The 24,934-nt window shown below is 40.8% G+C and overlaps 2 protein-coding genes across 8 annotated transcripts in view; both read right to left on the bottom strand.

The window, feature by feature from the left end:
* LOC111196344 (zinc finger protein 658B-like) overlaps positions 1–24,934 on the bottom strand; it is a 298,411-nt gene that overhangs the window by 220,727 nt on the left and 52,750 nt on the right. The window lies entirely within an intron of this gene.
* The window catches only part of LOC111189804 (zinc finger protein 239), a 140,060-nt gene continuing 134,199 nt past the window's right edge, over positions 19,074–24,934 (bottom strand). For 5 of the 6 annotated variants that reach the window (XM_049477584.1, XM_049477586.1, XM_049477585.1 and 2 more), the window contains exons 3-5: positions 20,653–24,862; positions 19,539–19,757; positions 19,074–19,459 (exon numbers count right to left, since the gene is read on the bottom strand). In XM_049477584.1, coding sequence (XP_049333541.1) covers positions 19,252–19,459; positions 19,539–19,757; positions 20,653–21,473 — 1,248 coding nt within the window. In that variant the 5' untranslated portion in view covers positions 21,474–24,862 and the 3' untranslated portion in view covers positions 19,074–19,251. Of the gene's footprint in view, positions 19,460–19,538; positions 19,758–20,652; positions 24,863–24,934 lie in introns of those variants that run through there. The other variant, XM_049477588.1, reaches the window with a different exon arrangement.

The raw sequence follows: 24,934 nt of genomic DNA on the forward strand, positions 1-24,934 counted from the left end.
AGCTTTTCATCAACTCTAAAAGTTCTCTGGTGTCCATGATTTACTGATAATCGATGAGCACGTTTCGTCGATTGTTGATTTCCAAAATTGAATCAAAACTGGCGTATACAATTAGATTTACGGTCCTCGGAAGAGGGTTTCGAAATCTTAGCTCCAACCTCATATTTCCCGACTTTATGAGCGATAGATGCTGCCCGCAATCATCGTCAGGACTTAGGTTGAAAGCAACCAGCGTGTATCCTTGCGTGTATTCTTGACGATTTATTGAAAGACCCTGATCTTTAAGATGTTTTCCGGATGCCAAAACCAAAGACTGAAATTCACGGACGACGTTACCGGATTCAAAATTAGGTTGAAATGGTTTTGCAGGGTATTGTGTTCCGTCAACATAAAGAGCTATAAACTCTGTATCATAATGTTTAAAATTGAAAGGGTTATAACGAAAATCACCCGAGTACGCTTGATTGTCCACGATCGAAAATATAAGACGTTTAGGGAGAGGTCCCAGAAACAAATTCTCTTGTGTACATATACGGCTCCCTGCCGGTAGACTGAACGTCTTCATGCACACTCTTTCGATGGGGTATTTAGCAGTCGCGTTAAGTAATGCCTGCGCATGACCCAATTTGACGGCCGGAGAAACTGAAACTTTTTTCACATAGAGAGAAGCCGATAGTAGTTTAAGAGTGTAATCCCTGGCTCCTTCTTTCATTAGACAAAATTCATCTTTACTTCGCACCATTTTAATTTTCAAGTCAACTCCATTCAGTAAAAGTTTATCCTGAAAAAATATATCGGAGTGGATATGGCCGATCAAGTCAAAGGTTTTGCTTTCAGAGCTAAAAAGGGCCCTGTTATTGAGTCCACTGTTCTGACCCTGAGGATCTGTTGATTCCATATGACCCGCTGTGTCTTTGTAAAACAGACCTGCTGTATATAGCGTTTCCAAGGCATCTTTACCGTAATTTAAGAGTAATTCCATTATAGCTCTGTAAGGGTAGGTATTGCTTGACTGACTAATGAGTCGATCACCCAGCATAACATCTACTTGTGAAAAAAGAGACGCTATAGGATAGTTTACAACTCCGACCTTTGCATCGTTAGCTAAATCTGTACCGTCGGCATTTGTGATTTTACACCTCAGATGTAAAAACGTATTGTTCAAGTCTAGGTAGTCTTCACCGTTACCAGCCACGTAAAACTCCAAAGGTCCGTTGTCCGTCACAGCCGAAAGAGGCGGTATTTCGACATAAGTGTACTTTTCAATGCTAGTTTGAGTGTACGGCAGCGTAAAAATATCCAATTCCGACTTGGTGCATTCTGAAGAAAGATTATGCAGGAAAGCCATTGCTTTTAGAATATGTTCAGATTTCTTCGTTTGAAGGAGAAGGAAGGAGAGCGCTTCCTGCTCTTCCTTTTGGCCGTCTTTGTCAGTCTGACCTTTTTCTCAGAGGTCTTGCGTTTTTTATTCACTATTACAATCCGCCTCCCTGGAGGTCTCCTAGTGTTCTTGCGTGTAATTGCAGCTAGTCCTGACCCCTCCTGCTTTTGCGAAGCTCTGTTTGATACGATGTTGCTCACAACGTCAGTTACGATACCCTTTGCTGCGGTTTTTAAATGAGGTTTCACGATCGTTATTCCTCTTTTAATAAGCGGTACAGCCATTCTAAAAAGTGCTTTAAAGATTCCACCGAACCCCGATCCGTACATGGTCGGGGTTCCATGGAACCCGGGAAGTCCATTGCCTGCCTGATGTTTGTAATAGTCCACATAGGTCTGAGGGTCTATGTAGCTTCCGCCAATCATTGTTCAAACCCGAAAAGAATGTTTTGCCGGTCTAAAGTGAAGCTTGGCAACAAATTTTCCGTAGAGAAAAGAAATATGGTTATCCTGGTCGCTTTTTACCTCGACAACAATATCGCTTATAAGACTCTTACTCACAGGTACGTAGTGTGGCTTATCATAAGTTATTGTGACGATTTCGTTGTTTTTCCCTCTTATATGTACACACCTCAACAACGGTACAAAACTATCCCCAACCCTTTGATAATGTATGATGTCTGTATACACGTACATGGTGTAAAATCCTCCATGAATGTCGGCCGGATAAGGAGCTTCAGGGTCATCAAGCGTGAGTGGTTTGTTTTGATCCATGCCGAGTATGCGGGATAAATTTCCTGGAGTAGTCTCCAGTGTATAAGGCTTATCGGTTTGCATGCGAATTTTGTTGGTCAGCGCATTGTAAATAATTTTTAAGTCAATAGCTAAACTTTTTAAAACTCTATTCATCTCATAAACCACATGTTCTATGTTGCCGTAATACCCATGATACATTTGACATGTATAAAATTCTTTGTTTGTTCCATCCTTTAAGCGAATGAAAAACAGGCTTTCCCAATCCTTCAACGAGTACCAGGTATGTGGATATTGCACCTCTGTGAGCGCTACCTCCCAGTCACCGGTCAGTTCGATGGGTTTTGCAAATTTAGTCGTATAACAAGAAATCTTATTATTTGGATAAATGTCGTTGGAAGAGTTGCTGGGGAGAGTCACAAAGAAACCGCTCTCTTCCATGGTGCGTAGTTTATGATGAACAATTTGTTACCAATGAAACAATTTATTCTTTGACAATATCCACAACATCCTTGGCTGGGATCCAAGAGTTAAATTTATCAGGCCATCCCACCCATTTCACTAAACACATCTTTTTCCGATTTTGAATCTTTTCCTCCAATATCTTTTCTATTTTATAGGATTTGTCTTTTCCCACTATAATTTTTTGCAGTTCCGGTTCATAAAACGTACCTTCTATTTTTTCACCATCTGCGTCTTGCAGTTTATATACCGGTGGTTCTCTCGGTATCTGTTCGGAAATTGTAAAATATTCATCCGTGTAATTTTGCTCGTATCCTTTTTCAAATTGTCTTTTTATTCGAGAAATCCTGACGGTGTCACCCATCTTAAACTTGAAGCGTAGTTTCTTTGCTCTTGCAGGTATCAAACCGTACAAGTTTTTAAAAACTTGGAAGGAATTTGTTTTGTTTACCTCGACAGGTTTCATTTTGATGCTGCTATGGTAGTTGTGATTGTACGCGTGAACCAAATCCTGAACTACATCTATATATTTTCTAGTATTAACGGCTGTGAAATATCTCCACATTTTATTCCTGAGCGTCCTGTTAAACCTTTCACAGATGGATGCTTTCTGACCAGTACCGGTAGCAAAGTGAACAATGTTGTGTTTTTTCATTAAACCTTGAAAGTTTTTGTTGAAAAATTCTTTTCCTTGATCCGTTTGCAGTTTTTTAGGAACTCTCCCTTCCTTTAGAATGGAATCAAACGCTTTGGTCACCTCAGCGCCGCTCTTGTTTCGCATTACACGTACCCAAGCATATTTAGATAAAATATCTATGCACGTCAACATGAATTTCATATCGTCATTCTTTTCTGACACGTTAGTCATATCCACCAAGTCAGCTTGCCATTGTTCATCCATGTTTTTGACAAAAACTCTGTTTCTTTTAAATTTCACAGAAACAGACCTATGAAGAGTATACGCATCCTGGGCCGCCAACCAGTTTTTCACATCGCCATCGTTTGCTCTCGCACCTATTTTTTCAACTATAGCTCTTTGTAAACTCTCAACCCCTCCATAAGACCCCGGGTTTGAGGGCTTATAGTATATATTTTTCAACAGCCGCTCAGTCATTTCACCGTGTCTCCGCAATAATGGACATGAAATGAGTGTGTAATCATCTTTTATTCTTACAAACTCAAAAGTCTAGTTATGTGAAAAATATTTACATTTTTTTCCATTAAAAAAGATAACATACAGTCTATAGTTTTTCCAACATCGACATTTTCCTTGTTTGACATTTTTAAAACACACGCATCGATTACATAGGTAAAGATACATAGTAAATGACTAGAACTATAATCAAATGATGTTTCAAACATTTGCTTTAAAACTTGATGTATAAAATCGTCCAACGGGTATGAGCTACTTACAGACGTAGAGAGAAGATTGTCCCATTCAGCTGTTGAACATCGTACAACATCCATTTTCTTTTCTATTTCTGAAACTGCGTGTTGATCTATAATCAAGCGACTTGTATTAAATGTCTCATTATTAACTCTGAGTTCAATCACTTTGCAGAGTAGAGATGCAGCCCGGTCTTTCAGTCGTTTATTGGAGAAGGCTTTGAGGGATGAGATGAAGTTACCCATACAAGCGGCGGATCGGTTGATTCCAGAGAGCTGTGGAAATTCCAGTAATCAATAATATCTTCGCTCACTTGTTCGTTGTAAACTGGTAAAGTTTTATCTTTGATGTTTCTCAGAGCCGCCTTGAAGTCAGGTTCGTCTCGCAATTCACACACGACCGCTTCAGCGACGGCTTGGATTTTTTCCAAACACGGTATGGACGAAATTCCGCACAGCTTTAGCGCTCTGGCTAAGGTGTATTTCAACCAAGGCTTAAACAGTTTTGTCAAAAGTCTTTTAGCGTTGAAGTGTAGATAGTAGTCTTCAGGGTCAAAGAGACAACTGTGTTGTATTTGACTGGGGTGGTCAATTGCACAACCGTTGCAGTGTTGATTCATATCCTTTACAATAATTTGATCCAGCAGATTACCGGTCACACCCCGGATGATGGAAAGCACAGCCGCGCTTATACATCCGTCAATTTCATCCGATGTTTCCGGCTGAGTTGATCCTGATGTAATATAGTCCATTTTAGGAACATAGGAGTACAGGTTTAAGAGTTCTTGAGTCATTTTTCAGAGGTTGTTGATGCTGCCCCAGGAGACGAAGAAGCCTGTGACTCGATAACCATAGGGTTTATATGCTGCGTCATTTGTGGGCGGGTCAAAACTCTGACTCCTCCCTTGACTTCTTTCACATACACAAGGTCAATGTCCACGCCCACAACCTTGTCGGTAAATGGGTGGCTAATGTTGCATTCAAAATAGTCGTTCAACCTCATTTTCAATCTTTCCAGACCCTTAATTTTTTCCATCTCATCAATCAACCGATCAATGTTTCTTACCCAATCGTCATACAGTTCTTTCCAGTCACGCCACCTTACTTTGACGTGGGCATCTTTATAAACCCGCTTGCCATCTGATGTCCGCTTGCGACAGCATAGCTTAGACAGGCATATCACAAACTCTCCATCTTCACCCCTGCGGGCATATACTTTTAGGAAGTGTGGATCTTCCTCTCTTATTGAGGGTCTCCATGGCTCCATCACTGCAGAGAAGCTAGGATTTTCATCCATGCAGAACATTTTCACATGATGGGTCATGCTTTTACAGTGTCCTGAAAATATGGTCCAGCTCTTATAATGCACTGCGACTCGATCTGACGCATCCACAACTTTTCCTGTCTCGCTGTTAAAAAGAGTGACGTATGGAGAGTCCTCATCAAAAACAAAACCAAAGTAGGTCCCGTCTACTAGACGCCAGACTTGAGTCTTGTCCAACTCGCTCAACTTTATCGTAGTTCTGGACATTGCAGGAAATGGCTTTTTCGGTGCATTAGAAAGACACTCCATTGCTCCGTTCTCTCGGTCCTTCACACATCTCGCTAACTCTTAAATACACATTTCACTCGCAGGCTTGCTGTGATTGCTCCATAGGAATAACAACCTTATTGGTCAATACTTTTGGCGGGAATTTTTGTTTGACCAATCAGGACAATCTGAATAATGATGGGGGCGGGGCTGGGCGGGACGGGAAGAGGTGGGGATGGGGCAGGAAGGGCGGAGGGATGGGCGGGGCGGTGTGTCACCATGGTTTAAATTACCTCATATCCAAAACATGAATGACGAATGGCAGGGGTAATTACAGATGATTGAAAACATAATTACCGGAGACTCGTAGTCATTGATGTCAGAAAAATAATTAAGAGAGTTCAAGGGTCAGGGGATCTGAGGGGTCAATGGTAATTACAGATGATTGAAAACATAATTAATAACTGACAGCATCATAGGGTGATCTGAGGGGTCAAATGTCACATTCCAGAAAAGGAGGCACGGGGTGTGGGGAGGGGTCAAAGGGCACATGGCAAAGGTCAAAAGTAATTACAGATGATTGAAAACATAATTAATAACTGACAGCATCATAGGGTGATCTGAGGGGTCAAAGGTCACATTCCAGAAAAGGAGGCATGTGCTGTGGGGGAGAGGTCAAAGGGCAACTAGCAAAGGTCAAAAGGTCACCTGTCAAAAAGTTTGATTGATAGTGCAAAGGTCAAAAGGTCACCTGTCAAAAAGTTTGATTGACAGTGCCCCTTATATTCTCTCTGAGATGGATAAAGGATAGACTGTTAGTTTAGTCATCTTAAGTTAGTTTTCTTAGACTAGTGCATTTAATCTTCAAGTATATTAATATTAGCTATCCTAGTTAAAATATCTAAGGTTATTTTACAATCTACGAAGCCAAGCATTATTCCATCTAAGTTTAGCTAAAGTACAGCTGAAAAGGAGATCCGCCAGATCCAACCCAGAAACCTGCGGTCCGGAGGCCACCAGCAAGCCAGCTGAGAGTGGGGATTTACCCTGTGGGTTCTAATGGGGCTCCGTGCTGACACAGGAAGTCAAACCACCCTGCAGACAGGCTCACGTGATCCTTTTTCGGGGAGAAGCAGCAGACGACCAACACAGACGGACGTCACCGAGGCCCATTTCAACACCTCAGAGTAAGGCAGAGCTGGGTTTTAATCTTTCGGCAGATGGTGTTCTGTTGGTCATGGTTTGGGTCGGGTCTTTAATAGAGCGTCTTTAGTATAGATGACCCATTTTGAGTGTCTTGGGTGGAAATAAGAATTGGTTTCGTAGACTCAAAATGCCTTAGACCCTTATTTAGAAATATTCACTTAATAGTTCTATTAATCTTTATTCCTTTCATATCAGCATTATAACGTGTTTGTTGTTTTACTTCTCATTTATCATTCTACACTATGATTTGATAGCTAATGGCTACATTTATGACTTTTTAATGAATTATTTACTCATATCTGTGTGATTTAATAAATACTTTTATTTTACAAAACCTGTCATTTCAGTGTGTTTTTCTGGATAACTTGGTTATGAAAATTTCTGTCACCTGTAGAAACCACACCCTGAGATGTCTTGTGTTATTAATTAATTTGATTAATTAATTAATTAATTAATCTAATTAAATTAATTTAATAACTGGCGCCCAATTAAAAAATATTTCAACATCTCAATTAGCACCAGGTATTAAACCACTGAGCCGCTACATAATTTGGCGCGCCAACGTGGGGCAGGATTATATTCTTATTGGTTCTCCGCCGCGGGACCAGAATATACACATTTCATAACCAGTTCCAGAAAATAGCGCTGTAAGTTGCAGAATAAAGTGTATTTTGTTTTTATTGCTAAATGCGTTAGCTGCTGGCTAGCTGGCCTAGCTGGAGTTAACTGCATAAACCCAGCGTGTTAGAAACACACGCACATGTTCTACACGTGTTTTTGTTTACAATTCAGGACTGGCCAGTCCCCTGTCTGTGTCACGCGCACAGTCCCGTCTGTGTACGTGTCACGCGCCAGTCCCCTGTGTGTGTGCGTGTCACGCGCACGGTCCCCTGTGTGTCTGTATAACGTGTACAGTTGTGTGTGTGTGGTACGTGAGCGCTCTTGAAAACATTACGCTTATTTGTAAAATAAGCTTGGTTAACACACCGCCGTGTGTGGGTAACCTTAAACCCGGGTGTATATACGTATATACGTATGTACTTACATAAAGTTCAAACTGTTTCCGGTAAAATAGACATATTTTGCCAGTGTTGATCTGATAAGGCCTTCGCGCAGGTCTGAGTCGCGGATTTCCGGCTCATTGACTCTGCGCTCCAGTTAAAACTGCCGGTTTTTGCGCGAAATCCGTAAAATCCTGCAGTACTGGACACTTCCACGTGCGTAAAAGAGTAGCTAACTTTTACGTAACACCCCCCTGAGTGGCAGGAAGTTTATTGTGTGCGTGATTAAACTAACCACGCCAGGATGTAAATCCTCTTTGCTCATCTTGTGAAGTCAGTGTGTTGCTGCTGTGTTAAACTTTCGGACCGCCGAGTCCTTCTCCTCTGCTATTCACAGTCGACCGAGTCAGTCAAATCTGCTGACCAGGTCCCAGACCCAAGGGGCGGTCCTTAACGTGGCATCATCAGTGGGCGTGGCCACTCCCACCAGTCGGCCTCTGCCACCATCTGGTGGACAGCCTGACTATTTACACTCAAACTCAAAGGGTGTTTTACTACCCCTCACCACTAGGGGGGGTACACTGCCACATCGCCATCTGGTGTTTGATTTGGGTAACTGCATACAGTGCAGAAAGGTGCATTTCCTTTGTTTGACCACCAGAGGGAGCCACTTAGCCACATAGCTGTGTCGCCACCTGGTGTTGTACTTGTGTAATTGCTATCATCCTGTAGAGTGCATTTAGAGTTTCTGTTGCCAGAGGGTGCCAATTTCAAACAAACTTTTTGTTAAGTTAATAAAGGGAATTTGCATTGTGGTTGGGTTAAATGGTTTGTAAATAAGTAAACAAATAACTGCATTAATTTAATCGGTTTATATTAAATAGTTAAATTTAAGTTTCAGGTCTGCTCTCTCAAACATTACTCTTTATGTTACATTGAACCAAGCTAAATAGCTATCTCCATTGAGTAACTAATCACAACATAAAATAATTAACTGGTCATTTTAATCAATTTGATTAAGTAAAGTTAATTAAATTTTTGTTAATTAATTATTTTCAATTTAATTCAACCATCTTCAAATAAATTAAGATTAATTATTGATCGATTAAGATCAATTATTAATAACTAATTGAAATTAATTAATTAATTAACCATAAAAAAAAAAAAAAAAAACGTATCCAGTTATCAGTTACTCAACCATATACCCAGCACACCTGTGCTTAATACATAGTTAAATTCTCCCATCCTGTACATAGTTAATAACTATACCCATATTTAGACCTGCTGCATATAGTGGCCTACAGTTATTAAACTGTTCACTAGCACCACTGACAACAAATCTAACTATTCTTTTAAAATTAATCTACTAATTGTAACCTTAGGTCGCCCCCTTTTAACAGATTTTCTTCTTAGAAAAGGCACAATGCTAATTAACTCGAACATAAAATAAACTTGTTTGTCATCAAAATTGTTTGATTCCACGTGCTTTAAGTAAATCAAAATGTGTGTCACTGAAAAAGCTCTTTTAGAGCTTACAGCTGGTTTACCCCCAGGACTTACCGTCCCAGTCCAACAAACGGACAGTGGGGGTCTCCATGCACTAATTGCCAAAAGCCTCAATGAGTGTGTATCTAAAATCCTTGAGGGCAAGCAACAAGTGGATCCGATTTCCCTAATACTGTGGAAACAACTGCTGTTGTCACAGGATCAACTTGCTGCTTCCTCCAAAACCATTCAAAATCTCCAAGCAGAGATTGTGACTTTAAATGATAGAGTTGCAGACCTAGAGAACAAAACTGTACAGTCTGAGATGAACCAAAGAGACCTCAAAACCGAAGTGCAGCTGCTTCAAAAGGAAGCCAACATAGCTACCCAACTTGCAGCTCAGTCACAGGAAAAACTAAAACATGCTATTGCAAGACAGGTTGAGCTACAAACTGAATTAGCACATGCTAACAATGCAGTCAAATTAACTCGAGACCAAACAGAGTTAACATTTGAGCTGGTGATGGAGGGAGACTCCCCCATCAATCCAGCTGGTAAATCAGGAACCCCTGGGGTTCCGGATCCTAAGCAACAACCATCCACAAATACAATCCCTCTAGTCTCCCTTAAAGGTGCTGAAGCGCCAGTAGAACCAAGGTTCACTCAGCGTTCCCAGCCACATGGGACCTCTGTGCAACCTCAAGCACCCTCTGATAGAGATTTGGACAAAATTGCGCGTAACATCCCACGCTTTGAACCAGAACCGGACGGTTCTAATGATGTCCACCAGTATCTTCGCGACATTGACTTCTTCTTACGCCGTTTCCCCAAGGCCACGGTAGATGATAAAATCTACCTCATTAAGGTGTCCTCTAGCCGGGAAGTTGGACGTTTCATTGAGCGCCAACCACCCCAGGTTAAGAGAGACTATCCTGATCTTTGCAAGGCTTTGGAGAATGAGTTCTCCAACCACCTTGTTCAAACCGGCCTTGCTGCGGCTCTTGCAATAAAGCAGAGTCGCCAGGAAACACCCTTACAGTACTATCACCGCCTCAGGCACGCTTATTTCGGCTATAGAAATGAGCCTGGAATGGAGGAAGAGGAAGTTTTCAAAACATTGTTCGTGAGAAACCTCCATCCCTCCACCAGTCACTCTTTTGGAGTCGCAGCCTGCCCTCGTACGCTAACAAGCCGGCAGCTGCGTGATTTGGCTCTCAGAGGATTTGCTAAGTTCCAACAAAACATTAATAAAAAATCAGAGTCAAATGACGTCCTGATAATTAATGAGCAGTCCTCCCACGTCAAGCAAAAAGGGGCACACAAGGCTCCAATGCCACCTAAGACCCAGTTAAACCACAAAAACCAGAGAGTGTTCCACTCTTGGCGTCGCTCGTCCCTACATTGGGCCCAGCAAAGTGACCACAAGCCCTCCTTTCGAAGGAAAGGTAGGATAAAACGCAGTTGGAATGGCAAACACTCACAGCACCATGCTCGAGCACAGAGCTCCAGCAAACTTCAATCTCCGCTCAGGAGAAAGAGCCCAAAGCACCACAAACATTGGTGTCCACCTAAAGGGCACAAGCATGAGACATATCCAACTAACCTGAGCACTAAAGACGGCAGTCTGCTCAGACAATTTCGTGACGAAATACGCAAGCAGGACAATGCTGAATCTGAATTCTTGCCAATTGTCCATGCTCCAGATCAACCTGCTTGGGGGGGTGCGAAATCCATCCACTCCAATGCAGCCTTGGTTGTACAGCCAGACGCTGAAGACAACCACACTGAGGAAGCTCCTTCCCTCAGCCTGGAGGATCCACCACCTAAACAATTCTTGGGTTTCTTAACCAAGAAAGGTTCAACACCAAAATTCTACCTAGCCACCTGGCTGGAAGATGTGTTCGGGTATGATGCTCTTTTGGACACGGGGTCAGACATTTCTTTAATGTCAAATTCACTTTTTGACCAGGTGAGGGCGACAGCCCGCCGAAACAACAAAGAGATACCTCTGAAAAAGTGTGCTCTTCACCTTCAACCATATTCGCACACTGGTATCACTCTGCATTCTGCAGCCCTGGTGCACGTTGCCATCGGTCCAATGAGCCTCACCCATCCAATTCACATTTCTCCATTGGAGAACGTCCCATTGCTCTTTGGCAAAGACCTCCTTGACCGGGTCAAACCATTGATTGACTTTCAGCATCGTAGAATCTGGGCACAGGTTTGCGAACCCCTGCCCTGTCCTAAGGCACAGGATAGAGTTCAATGCTATCATGTTGCTAGCAACATTGAGCCACACAAGCTCATTGAACCTTCAAATTCCACGGGAATCAATGAGAAGCTCACTGTCAGGGTTCTGAAACCACCATCCTCAGAATCCCCTACCATGATTCTAAAACAAAACACCTGTTCATGGGCATTGACTCCCTCTACGGCTGTAGATGAGTACAACCAAAAAGCTGGAAAGTCATTCACTCTTAACACAACGGTCAACGGTGAAATCTTTGTTCCATGGGCTGACAAGTCAGCTGGTCACAGAACACCTGCAGGTTCCTTGCCACGGACTAACTGTGATCCTCTGTTCGTGCACCAAAAGGATTGTTCTCTTCTTGTTCCTGCACCAGTGGTTCCAGACAAACACAGTCCCTTGGATTCTTATGAATGTAAAAACATTCCCACCATCTACACAGATGGATGTGCTTTTCGGAATGCTCAAATCAAATGGAAAGTTGACATGACAATTGGTGCATGTGACAACACTTCTTTCAGAACACTGGCATTTCACCTTGATCCACTTGCCACTTACTGTGCGTCTTTCAGGATGCTCAAGGGCCTGTTTGTTTATGCCCCAGATACACACGCTTCATCTTCATTCGTGGTGCCTCAGCGCCATGGGGGGGAGAGCCTAGCCCAGGCCCTCGATCACCCATGGGTGGACCACAAAATGATGGGGAAAACACACCAAGCATTCCCACAATTGACATATCTGCCACTTGTTGGAAAAAGGCTAGTGTGTTTTCAGACCCAATCTTCAGAAGATCTGTGTGGTGTATGGCCAATTCCACAAATGGATTGGGTCGAAAGACTCATGAAATTTGTTCGAAGGAACAAACATCTCATCACTGTGGCAGGTGCATTTGCCAGATGGGGGGGACGTCCCCCAGACCCTATTGAAATGGCTCAGGCCACAACTTTTTCGCTGAACCACACTTTCTCAGGTGTTGGTATATCTCACCGTTCTGGTGGTGAACTGCGGAAACACCCAAAACTGGGAAAAAGCACGCTTGGCTACCAACCATTTTGCTACACTGCTGACAAGCTACTGGTGAGGTCCCAGCACAGCACTGGCAAAACAATTTGCGAGCTCAGGTCTTATTGGTTTGGTCCTTATGCAGAGGCAGACAAACTGCCTCGCATCTGGAACCAGATCCCGCATCGTCAGTGTTTTATTAAACCGATTCTCAAACAAGTTCACTGTAACCCAATTAAACTATGCAAAAGCCCCATGGGACAAGTCGGGACCAATAATGCCCTAGGTTAAATCATAATACTGGGCTAAATACTTAGACACACTGAGTGTTCATTGTCCACCATATTCTGACCTGACGCAATTGTTAAATTGAGAAAGTACCACACATTCACTGTCTGGAACTCACCTATCCAAGTAGCATAACTCACAACAAATTGGATATTTTGTTAAACCTAGTGTTTGAATCACCATTTCAAACCATTAGCATAGCAGTATAATAAATACGTGGAGAGGGGGGGTGCCAATTTTTTTTGTTTTTCTTTCTCCTCTCTTCAGGTGCCCAAAACATATTTTGTTTCCCTTCTGACTATGTTTGCTCCGCTATATTGTTCTCAATTGTTGACTAAGTAGTGGCTAATTATTGAAGCATACCTTATGGGTAGGTTGTCTTGATAAAGTTATAAAGGAACAAATAGCTAGCAAACTATTTGTGACCCCTTTCATATGCTTGTTGCCACACTATCACATTAAATTAACTATTTTATTCAGAACCAAAAGCCAATAGCTACAACAAAAAAAACTGATCATCAGAGAAATCTATTAGACCAAAAACTCTGTCAGCTACCTTGTAGTAGATTGTCTTAAGAAAGCATGACCAACAAGACACCAATTGCATGAAAGATGTACCCTAACATGCTCTGTCTACAGAAATCCAAGTTGACATCGACCGATGACCCAACGTCCAGTGGCCCATCGATCGATGGGGGGGGGGGAATGTAGTGGATTAACCAGAGGATTTCTTCATTGCTTGGACACAAACACACACTACCCCCACTTTACGGCCTATAAGGAAACTTCGAACCCAGAACACTCTAAAAAAACCTTGGAGTAATCTTTTTTTTCAAACAACCTTAAATTTCAAAATGACATTTACTGACTATTTCTTCACTCAGCCTCGCTCAAGAGCCCTAAATGCGAGTTTAGGGTAAAATTCTGTTTACATTCCTCCAAGTCATAAACCTCGGAGTTAATGTAAACATTTGGAACATTTGCAACACCATCACTAGGACGGGACTGCGGACTTAAGAGAGTGTCAAAACTTAATTAATGCCTTGGAAATTGTTAATTCACCAAATGTTGTACCAATTTAGGGGTTTGTGCCTAGTTATTTCTGCAATCACTTAGAAATAAGATTAATGAAATTAAGAGAAATGTTCTAAGCTTGGGATTCCATTTTCAACATTGCAGGCTCAAATTCTGTGGGGTGCAGAAAGAACTCCTTCCCCCACCGTCGTAAATTCAGACAGGCAAGGACCAAGCCTTATCTGAACACTCAGCAGAGGGGAGGAATTTCTCACTCAGAAGATTTTGCTTAAAATACATCTATATTGACTATATAAAAAAATGTGTTTTATAGAATGTTTACTAGATAATGGTATATGTGTCTGGTATATGGTATATGTGTTTGGATGTGTCCTGATTCAATTTTTCTACACATTCAAGTCTGAATCAACAAGGTTTAACTAGCATTTGATAATTTAGCTTTATTTGGTTATCAGTGGTTTAACCAGGTATTATCTTTTAAGTGATTTAATTGGGTTTAAATAATAACATGACTCTTGATCTCTTTCTGACAGAGTACCATCCATCATTGTATTCCTAAGATTATCTTGAGTATTACAAAACTGTTTGTGGGCAAAATATATATATATTACATTTATTGTGATTCAATTGTAAGATTGTTGTTTCCTGAATTTATCCTCACAAACTGATATGCTGAAAAATGTATTTTGATCCACTGTTTAATTGAGTTTTCTTTTGGTTTGATCTATTAGAAAAATGCTGAAGCATGCTGACCATGTGAGCGAGGGGGGGTTTTATGGCCCTTTGTGAATAAGATCTTCCCTGCCAAAGTTTGAAATTGCTCCTAGACCAATCAAAACACAGACATTTGGGCCACAGGGCCAATCATAGCTCGAAGGCCAAACAGGCCACAGAGTCTAATAGTTAAACTGGGCAGACACAGTTGCAGTTGCCAGTTGAGTTTTGGTAGTTCAGGTCAGAGGAGTTGGAGGAGAAGCAGTTAGAGAAGGAGTGGGAGAAGGAGTTGGAGAAGATGAGTTGAGGAAAACAGTTAGAGGAGAGAGGTTAGGGAGCCCAGAGATGGAGAAAGGATAGACTGTTAGTTTAGTCATCTTAAGTTAGTTTTCTTAGACTAGTGCATTTAATCTTCAAGTATATTAATATTAGCTATCCTAGTTAAAATATCTAAGGTTATTTTACAATCTACGAAGCCAAGCATTATTCCATCTAAGTTTAGCTAAAGTACAGCTGAAAAGGAGATCCGCCAGATCCAACCCAGAAACCTGCGGTCCGGAGGCCACCAGCAAGCCAGCTGAGAGTGGGGATTTACCCTGTGGGTTCTAATGGGGCTCCGTGCTGACACAGGAAGTCAAACCACCCTGCAGACAGGCTCACGTGATCCTTTTTCGGGGTGAAGCAGCAGACGACCAACACAGACGGACGTCACCGAGGCCCATTTCAACACCTCAGAGTAAGGCAGAGCTGGGTTTTAATCTTTCGGCAGATGGTGTTCTGTTGGTCATGGTTTGGGTCGGGTCTTTAATAGAGCGTCTTTAGTATAGATGACTCATTTTGAGTGTCTTGGGTGGAAATAAGAATTGGTTTCGTAGACTCAAAATGCCTTAGACCCTTATTTAGAAATATTCACTTAATAGTTCTATTAATCTTTATTCCTTTCATATCAGCATTATAACGTGTTTGTTGTTTTACTTCTCATTTATCATTCTACACTATGATTTGATAGCTAATGGCTACATTTATGACTTTTTAATGAATTATTTACTCATATCTGTGTGATTTAATAAATACTTTTATTTTACAAAACCTGTCATTTCAGTGTGTTTTTCTGGATAACTTGGTTATGAAAATTTCTGTCACCTGTAGAAACCACACCCTGAGATGTCTTGTGTTATTAATTAATTTGATTAATTAATTAATTAATTAATTAATCTAATTAAATTAATTTAATAACTGGCGCCCAATTAAAAAATATTTCAACATCTCAATTAGCACCAGGTATTAAACCACTGAGCCGCTACATGTGGAAGCTCTGCAAGAGTGTACTCTTAGGCACAGTACAATGTTACAGATTGCTGGATGTCTGCGACGTGTGACTACCGTTGAAGAAAAGAGAACAATTGTGTCCGACTATCTCAGATGGTATATAATTGACAGCAACTCTGTTGTAATTGACAGGTAACCTTTTCCCCCCCCAGCTTCTTGTGCTGGTTTTCTTGCTGTGTTTAAACAAATATAGTGCAGGTCTGCAATTTAGATGTTAACAGCTAACCTAACTTTACTAATATTGAACAAGACAATGGGCTTCATTCATGAAACATTTATAAAAACAAAAGCAAATTTGTTAGTAGTTTGTCCTGAATTTTCTTTGGTATAAATAAAGCATCCATCCATCTAAGTAAATCAGACCTTCCCAAAAACCTTCCACCAGATTCACAAACACTTCCTTAACTGGTGATTCATTGGTAGAAGAATAAATTCCAATGGTTACGTGCATGCAATTAAGCACATGCAAATTTAAGATTGGCATATAATTGCCATACTCCATGACCATGAATAAAAAATTATTACCACACTGGAAACCAGTGTCAGAGAAATAAGGGACGAGCCTCCCAATTGCTGCAGGAATAGGGAAAAAATAAATAAATAAATATATAGTTCTTGTGCAAATTAGTTCTTGTATACAATGTTAGTATTTTTTTTATTGCATATGCATTTAGGCAATGTTATATTGTCCATACATGTACTGTATGTGGTTGACACTATACAGCAGCAGGGGTGATAGCGTTCCGGCGCCGCGCCGGAAATCCGGCGTAGTGTGGCTCGGTAAAAAAATAAAAATAATAATAAATAAATAAATAAATAATAATAATTAAAACAACCATACGAAACCCTTAAATATTGTTTATGAGTATCTAAAAATATGTCAGCAAGCAGACAAGTTATATGAATAATGTCCCAAATGTTAACCGATGTAGTCGTTTAGAAAAAAATAAATAACGAATCAGCACGCAATGTCAATGTCACCGCGTGTGATGATCCTTGCATTGCTTTGCTAGTTTGCCTTGAAGTTGGAGAGTTTCTTTTTTCGGAGATAAACGTTTCAAACCATCACTAAGTTTTCCAGTATGGCAGGGTTTATGAAGCCCGGAGAAGATCCAAAGGCTTGGATAAAAGCATAAAGAATAAATGGTGTTGGGCATGGGTCGAAGATGTGGGGCTTGATGGTAAGCCCTTTTCGAGCTGGTGTCGAAAGCTTCGGCAACCTGGTGCTTGTTACTGTACGTTGTGCTCTAAGAAGTTGGTGTACGGTACAAGTGGTAAAAAAATTCTCTCTCGGCACGAACAAGACCCTGTACACAAAGCAGCAGCCAGAGCAGTGCAGTATACCACCCTTTTGCCAGGAGCATCAGCTACAGCGGACATTCCGCCTTCGATGGCAGATCGAGTGTCTAACTTAAAAATTCGGCTGTGCACCTTCATTGCGGAGCATGACCTGTCATTCACGGTTGCACAACCGCTCGTGGCCCTCTGCAAGAAGCTGGCAGAAGACCGTGCCGCCCTGTCACACCTGTCCGTTTCAAGGCAACATACGAGTTATCTGCTCACCCACGGCATTGCGCCAGAATTTAAACATCGCCTGTCTGAGAAACTTGGGAATGGTATGTTTTCCCTTAATGTTGACGAGGCAACGAACAAAAACATGGACAAGATCATGAATGTTCTGGGAGTGTGAAGACTCAGCATTTTGCCAGTAGGATCATTAACATCGCCAATGCAGAAGCGGTGATAGCAGAGTTAAATGACGTCCTGCACACATATGGGCTCGACTGGAGACAAGTGACAAGTCTATTACTTGACAATTGCGCTGTGATGAGGGGGAAAAGGTTAGTTAATTCTTTCTGCACATGTTATGGAATCAACCAGTAACAATAATGATAAGGATAATAATAATAATAAAGATGATATAATAATAATAATAATAATAATAAGCCTGATAATAATATATTATTATTATTATTATTTTTAAAATTATTATTATTGCATTTGAATGAGGGGTGGGTATCGAAACTGATTTTTTCAAATATAAAAGCGAATTTCAGTTAAATAATAGTGAAGTGAAATAAAATAGATTTATCTTCAGTCAGAGAGCTTTTTTCTTTTTTTATTCCCAAAACTGCACTTTCACGATGTGAGAGAGAATGAGTGAGAAGAAGCATCTGGTGTATCTGTCTAATTCTCTAATTTTTTCCACTATCACCCCTGCAGCAGTTTCTGTTGTACTCTTCAGATTTAAAGAAGGTCTTACAGCCCTTCACTTTTTGACTGCACTGCAGCAGTACCCTTCTCTGCTGGGCCCTGTTCTATGCCACACTGAAAAGAAGCTCACTGCTGTGGAACTTGAGACACTTTTCAAACCTGACCTCAGTCCAGCAGGGAGCAACAGAAGACGTGGAGAAGGACAAACATTGGGTTATTGGGCAGACTATCTTCTAGACTGTGAAGGTTTGTAAAATATATTGCACCCCCCCCCCCCTTAACTGTTGAAAATGTAAATATTTACCAGAATGTGCATGAATGTACTATTTACAGAAGGCCAGGCTGCCGTGTGTGTGGAGGACGTTTTCATGTTTGCAACTGGACTAACTTCACTTCCCCCATCTGGCTTGGAACCACTTCCGAAGTTGGAGTTCCTGGATGATTTACCGTTTCCAATGGCAAACACATGTGCAAACACACTGAAATTACCACTCCTAGAATCGTACAGTGTGTTTAAATCAAACATGGATTTTGGAATTCAGAATTCCCCAGGATTTGGTTGTTTTTAAAACATGGAACTGGGTCACAGAATCAAGGGTCACTCGTCCATATGTTGCTTATTTTAAAAAAGGATATGGAAAAGAAATGTATCCAGCTCTATATCAGTCCTGAAAACGTTCTACTAGGTTTTGGAACATTGCTGTGAGGTTTGATTACATTTTATGTTTTTGAGTTCAGGATTGTTGGTGATTTACCACCCAAAAGTACTGGATGAAGCACCTTCATTCCAGACAATAGTTTCTCTGCTCCATGTTTGGGAGCTTGGTTTTAATACCCATGATGGTTCTGTTTTCTTGCTTCTATTTCTCTACAGGGTGTATACAAGTTGTTGTGCATTTGCACATTTGTGTTACCAATGGATGCAATTTAAAATAGCTAAACACATTCTTTATATTTACATTTGTGATCTCTGTTTGTAATGATGGCCAGTTGCATGTAGCTATGTAAGCATTTTCCCCCTGAGGTTACTTCGGGACAGTTTCCTTAAATGAATTCAGGTTTATTGTAGATTCAGATATACAATTCTTGAAGCATTTTTGTTCATATTTGCAAAAAAAATATATATTTTTATGATTTTACAATATTTCTCATTATTTGGGTCAGATCTTTTCCAGCTGAACTCCAAAAGTTACAGTTAATATCTGTGATCAGAACAGTTATAGCTGTGCAATGTCTTTAAGCTGTAGATACAGTTCTGATGCTGCCTCCCAGTTATTTGGCATCTGCAGCTGAATGTGCTCCATAACAAAGTCCAAGTACTCCTGGATGTCTGGGTCACCACATGGACTGATTGACAGTCTTGCCTCAGGGAAGACATCCAATTCTGTCTGTTGAATTCCAAACCCACAGTCCCTGGAGCCAAACCTAGGAAATAATTAATAATAGCATTCATTAGCATAAACAAACAAAACAGAAGAGTAACAATGTATCACCAATCAATTACCTGTGTGGTAAGTAGTACAGTTCATTGGGCACTCCCCCAGGACATGATGCTGTTCTCGATGTGCGAATCCTGTGACTGTTCCACAGAGTAACACATTCATCCAGGTCCTTCTGCAGGACTTCAGTGAAGCAAAACCTCACCAAGCATTGATGCTCATGACTTCCATTGAAATGCCCTGCATCTCTGAGGTCAGCAAATAACTCCATCCAGAACTGAGACCTATAAAATAGGATTACAATTAACCTTCCTATTATGTTTGGGGTGAATTTGATTCCATGTTTAAGGTCTTTCATAATTTACATATTCATATTTAATGACTTTTTCTAATTTAATGTGGGCAATTGGGTAAACTACTTAATTTATGCTTTCATTGTCCTGTACACATTAGCATTTCACACAATAATTTTTGATGACATTGAGGTCACGGACGTATAGTTTTCTCATCTTCAAAAAAAAAAAATTAAAAAAAATCAGGGCCCAAACATAACCATAACTGTAGTAGTGCGAGAACCACTGATGATGCATTTAACATGAGGCAGGGAAAACATAACATATTACCTATGCCAATGGGGGTGGGGAAAATATGATTCTTGCAAAGATAATATTTCAAACGAGGATGGAGCAAAAAAGGCTTGCACAAACATCCTTCTAAGCCATATTTTTGGTACTCTGTGCTCTCTTTTAACTCAAAAGTATCTCCAAGATAGGTTTGTGTCAATGAGATGTTTTCACATCTATTTGATTATTAAAATGACAAGATAATATTTCTGAGATTAATGAGGATGCTGAAGAGAATGAGATCTTAAGTGTTGACCCTTCTTTTGTCTCTCAACCACCTGTAAACACACCACCTTCCAAAATTGTACTACCTTAAAAGAAGGCTGTTTAAGCAGTCAACAAACAAATATAACATGACATTAATGGATAATTTTAATTATAATAATTTTCTGGCAGTCTACATTTTACAAATGGACCCCAAGGATAAAATATGTTAGTACAATTGAGGTAACAGGAGGGTTAACTATTGAATTTAGATTATGTACAATATCATAATATGTAAACACTTCAGGGTAATATCCATTATGAATAAGTACATAAACTAAAGACCACGTACCTTCCTTTTCTAAATATGGACCACCACGACTCAATGCGTTGATTGTTTGTGGATGAGCCGTACATGTGGCTAGACGCTCCTGAGAAGTAGTCTGTGTGCTGTTGGCGTAGGGTACACTGAATTGCGGCCATAGTGCCGTTCTCTGTGCCACAATCAGTCCTCAATCTCATAGGTACAACACCGAGGTTTCGTACACAAGAGAGGAAATTGTGAGCAATGACTGATGGGTCGTTATTTGTCGGCCCACATACAAGCCACAATATTTTCCGCGAAAACCCATCTATGCACCCCGACAGGGCCAAGCCGAACGGCTTAAGTTTGTCGTAACCATCAGCATGCCATAGATAATTCGGCCCCATCGAGTGATAGGTTCTTCTTACGAATCTTCGGCGTGCGCTCATCTCGCATCCTCGAGGATTGAGCTCCTGGAGTAGTAACATAACAACATCTCTCTTCACTCGCAACCTGTACTTTTGCTTGAGAACTTGCCACATCTTTCGGTATCCAAAGAGCTGTCCAGGTCCACGAAGCTCCAACCTAATAGCATTTCTGACTGCGTTCGTAGAGGAATACTGCTTTCTATGGAACAGTCCAGCCTCTTTAAGCTTAGTTTTAAGGCTCAGCAAGCTAAGGCTAACGCCATGTAAAGTGAACATCATGTCAACAATAACACCATAAGAGTGGCCTGCATTGAAATACCCTACACACAAATCCATTATCTCTTCTTCCGTCTGCTCTTTTAAAAAGTCCAGCGTTCTTCCACATGAAAAACAGAAGCGTGCCAGTTGGCTAAAATGCTTGCCACAAAACGGACAGAACATATTTTCGCGTATTTAGCTCCACTCCACTCTCTTTCACCGCGAAGCAGCTTGGGTCCGCAGCAAGCACTTCCTGTGTGTTAGCCCCTCCCTTTCCGTAAGAAATCGCAGTTTGTAAAAGTGTTTCAGCGTTTGTAAAAGTGTTTTAATGTTTGTAAAAGTGTTTTAATATTTGTAAAAGTGTTTTAATGTTTGTAAAAGTGTTTTAATGTTTGTAAAAGTGTTTTAACATTTGTAAATTTGTTTTAATATTTGTAAATGTGTTTTCTGACATGTTAATTTGTTTTGCACTTCAGGGCCACCGTAAGAACCAGATCAAAACCCTGTTCAGCTTCGTCTTCATCCATAATCTCAACAAACAACAAGCTTTTTTCCTTAACCGTGACTGAAAGCTATGTACTTGGGCTCTTCAACCAACCAACCTTGTGATGTCACTAGTGCTGCACGGGCAAAATGGCGGTGCACTAGCGCAAACGTTTAGAGTGGTAACAAACATAAAAATATTATAATTTAGTGTGTAAACATTTTGTATTAAAATCCCCCCAAATAAATTCTATTACATTTAATCCCTTAAACAACTTGTACAAACTGAAATGTTTCTTGTCCACTTTAAAAGCGCGATTTAACAAAATTAAAATCACCTTATATCTATCAAGGAAATTGTAATTTATCATATCAATAATGATTGTGGTTTTCCTATACATTTAAAAACCTCTCTCTACTGAACTAATCAGGCCCTAATGAATGCAATTCATGGATTCATGGATATGGACCATAGCTTTACCCATGCAAAGAAATGGATATTTTTACACCTTTATCAAGCTTAGAGTAGCGCCACACTTCATTAGTAGAATTATGAGAGCCCTAAAAATTTAAAATGAGGCACTGAGAGCTATGAAAGTGCACAGATAGTTTATTAAAAAAAAGACACATTACATTTAAGTTAGGGGACAGATTACTAAATTATGTTGTCAAAAAGCCAAATTGGATATAATTCCACACCAAACATAAAAAAGGGGGTGGACAAAAGTATTGAAAAATCATGTGATGCTTCTCTAATTTGTGTAATTAACAGCACCTCCTACTTAATCATGGCACATAACAGGTGGTGACAATAACTAAATCAGACTTGCAGCCATTAATTTTTAAAGTTGACTCAACCTCTTTCTTTGTCTGTACCACATTGAGCATAGAGAAAAGAAAGAAGACCAAAGAACTGCCTGAGGACTTGAGCAGCAAAATTGTGAGGAAGCATAGGCAATCTCAAGGCTACAAGTCCATCTCCAAAGACCTGAATGTTCCTGTGTCTACCATGCGCAGTGTCATCAAGAAGTTTAAAGCCCATGGCACTGTGGCGAAAAGAAAAATTGACGAGAGATTTCAACGAAAGATTGTGTGGATGGTGGATAAAGAACCTCGACTAACATCCAAACAAGTTCAAGCTGCCCTGCAGTCCGAGGGTACAACAGTGTCAACCCGTACTATCTGTTGGTGTCTGAATGAAAGGGACTCCATGGTAGGATACCCAGGAAGACCCCACTTCTGACCCAGAGACATAAAAAAAGGCAGGCTGGAGTTTGCCAAAACGTACCTGAGAAAGCCAAAACGTTTTGGAAGAATGTTCTCTGGTCAGATGAGACAAAACTAGAGCTTTTTGGGAAAAGGCATCAACTTAAAGCTTACAGGGAAAAAACAAGGCCTTCAAAGAAAAGAACACGGTCCCTTCAGTCAAACATGGCGGAGGTTCCCTGATGTTTTGGGGTTGCTTTGCTGCCTCTGGCCCTGGACTGCTTGCATGGCATTATGAAGTCTAAAGACTACCAACAAATTTTGTGTTAGAAAGCTGGTGTTATCCAGGGTTATCAAGGGTTAAATAGAGGAGGTATTTTTATTAGTTTTCTTTCAGCAGCGTGACGCCGCCATGTTGGATCTCTCGTAGTCTTGCAATGGCATCGGTCTCAGAGCGTCTGACAGATTTAAAATGAAAACACAAAATGGAAATATCAATAGCAAAGTGACATTTTGTGATTCAGTTTTTGGGAAGATCAGCGCTCTCTACTGCTGATTCACTTATCTTTTTCTAATTCACCAGCATACAAACACGTGTAAATTATCAGGTGGCAGGGCTACAACTACTGACCCTCCTGCCTCAGTCTTGTTTAGAAGCCTCGCAGCTTCAAGCATCTCCGAACCGCGGATACTGGGCTTCGGTGCAAGGCGCCGGGGAACAGCAGTGACCCACTGGTGTTTTTCTAGTTTACTCTGTTGAGTAAAACTCTTCCCACAGTCTGAGCAGTAATACGGTTTCTCTCCTGGGTGAATGCGTTGGTGATATTTGAGATCACCCAGTGTAGTAAAAGACTTGCCACAGTCTGAGCAGTGATACAGTTTCTCTCCTGTGTGATTGCGTTGGTGTTTTTTGAGATTACCCTTTATAGTAAAACTCTTCCCACAGTCTGAGCAGTGATACGGTTTCTCTCCGGTGTGAATGCGCTGGTGTATTTTGAGATGACTCTTTATAATAAAACTCTTCCCACAGTCTGAGCATTGATACGGTTTTTCTCCTGTGTGAATTTGCTGGTGCTTTTTGAAATAACTCTGTGTAGTAAAACTCTTCCCACAGTCTGAGCAGTGGTACGGTTTCTCTCCTGTGTGAACATGCTGGTGTATTTTGAGATCACTCTGTCGATTAAAACCCTTTCCACAGTCCGAGCAGTGATACAGTTTCTCTCCTGTGTGAATGCTCTGGTGTATTTTGAGTTCACGCAGTGTAGTAAAATTCTTCCCACAGTCCGAGCAGTAATATGGTTTCTCTCCTGTGTGAATGCGCTGGTGGTTTTTGAGATTACTCTGTGTAGTAAAACTCTTCCCACAGTCTGAACAGTGATGCGGTTTTTCTCCTGTGTGAATGCGCTGGTGATTTTTGAGTTTACTCTGTGTAGTAAAACTCTTCCCACAGTCTGAACAGTGATGCGGTTTTTCTCCTGTGTGAATGCGCCGGTGTATTTTGAGAGTACTTTGTTTAGTAAAACTCCTCCCACAGTCTGAGCAGTGATACGGTTTCTCTCCTGTGTGAATGCGCTGGTGTATTTTGAGAGTACTTTGTTTAGTAAAACTCTTCCCACAGTCTGAGCAGTAATACGGTTTCTCTCCTGTGTGAATGTGCTGGTGTTTTTTGAGATTACTCTGTTTAGTAAAACTCTTGACAGAGTGCTGATGTTTCTCCATGTTGGAACTTGGCTTCATTTGTCTGTTAAATGTAGCAAACAATTTCTGAGTGTTCTGGAGATTCTTCCTGATGGCTTCTGCTTCACCTCTTTCAGCAGTTTAACACTGCTCTTATTTAAATATCCTGGTTGTTGGTGATGAACTTCAGGAGAACATTTTCATTCCTGGAAAAAAAAGAAAAATGCAATTCCATATTAAAATAAAAGCAGGTCAATAAACTGAAAAGAACTGCCTAA

This window comes from Astyanax mexicanus, chromosome 4 (genome assembly GCF_023375975.1).
Source record: "Astyanax mexicanus isolate ESR-SI-001 chromosome 4, AstMex3_surface, whole genome shotgun sequence".
NCBI classification, from domain to species: Eukaryota; Metazoa; Chordata; class Actinopteri; order Characiformes; family Acestrorhamphidae; genus Astyanax; species Astyanax mexicanus.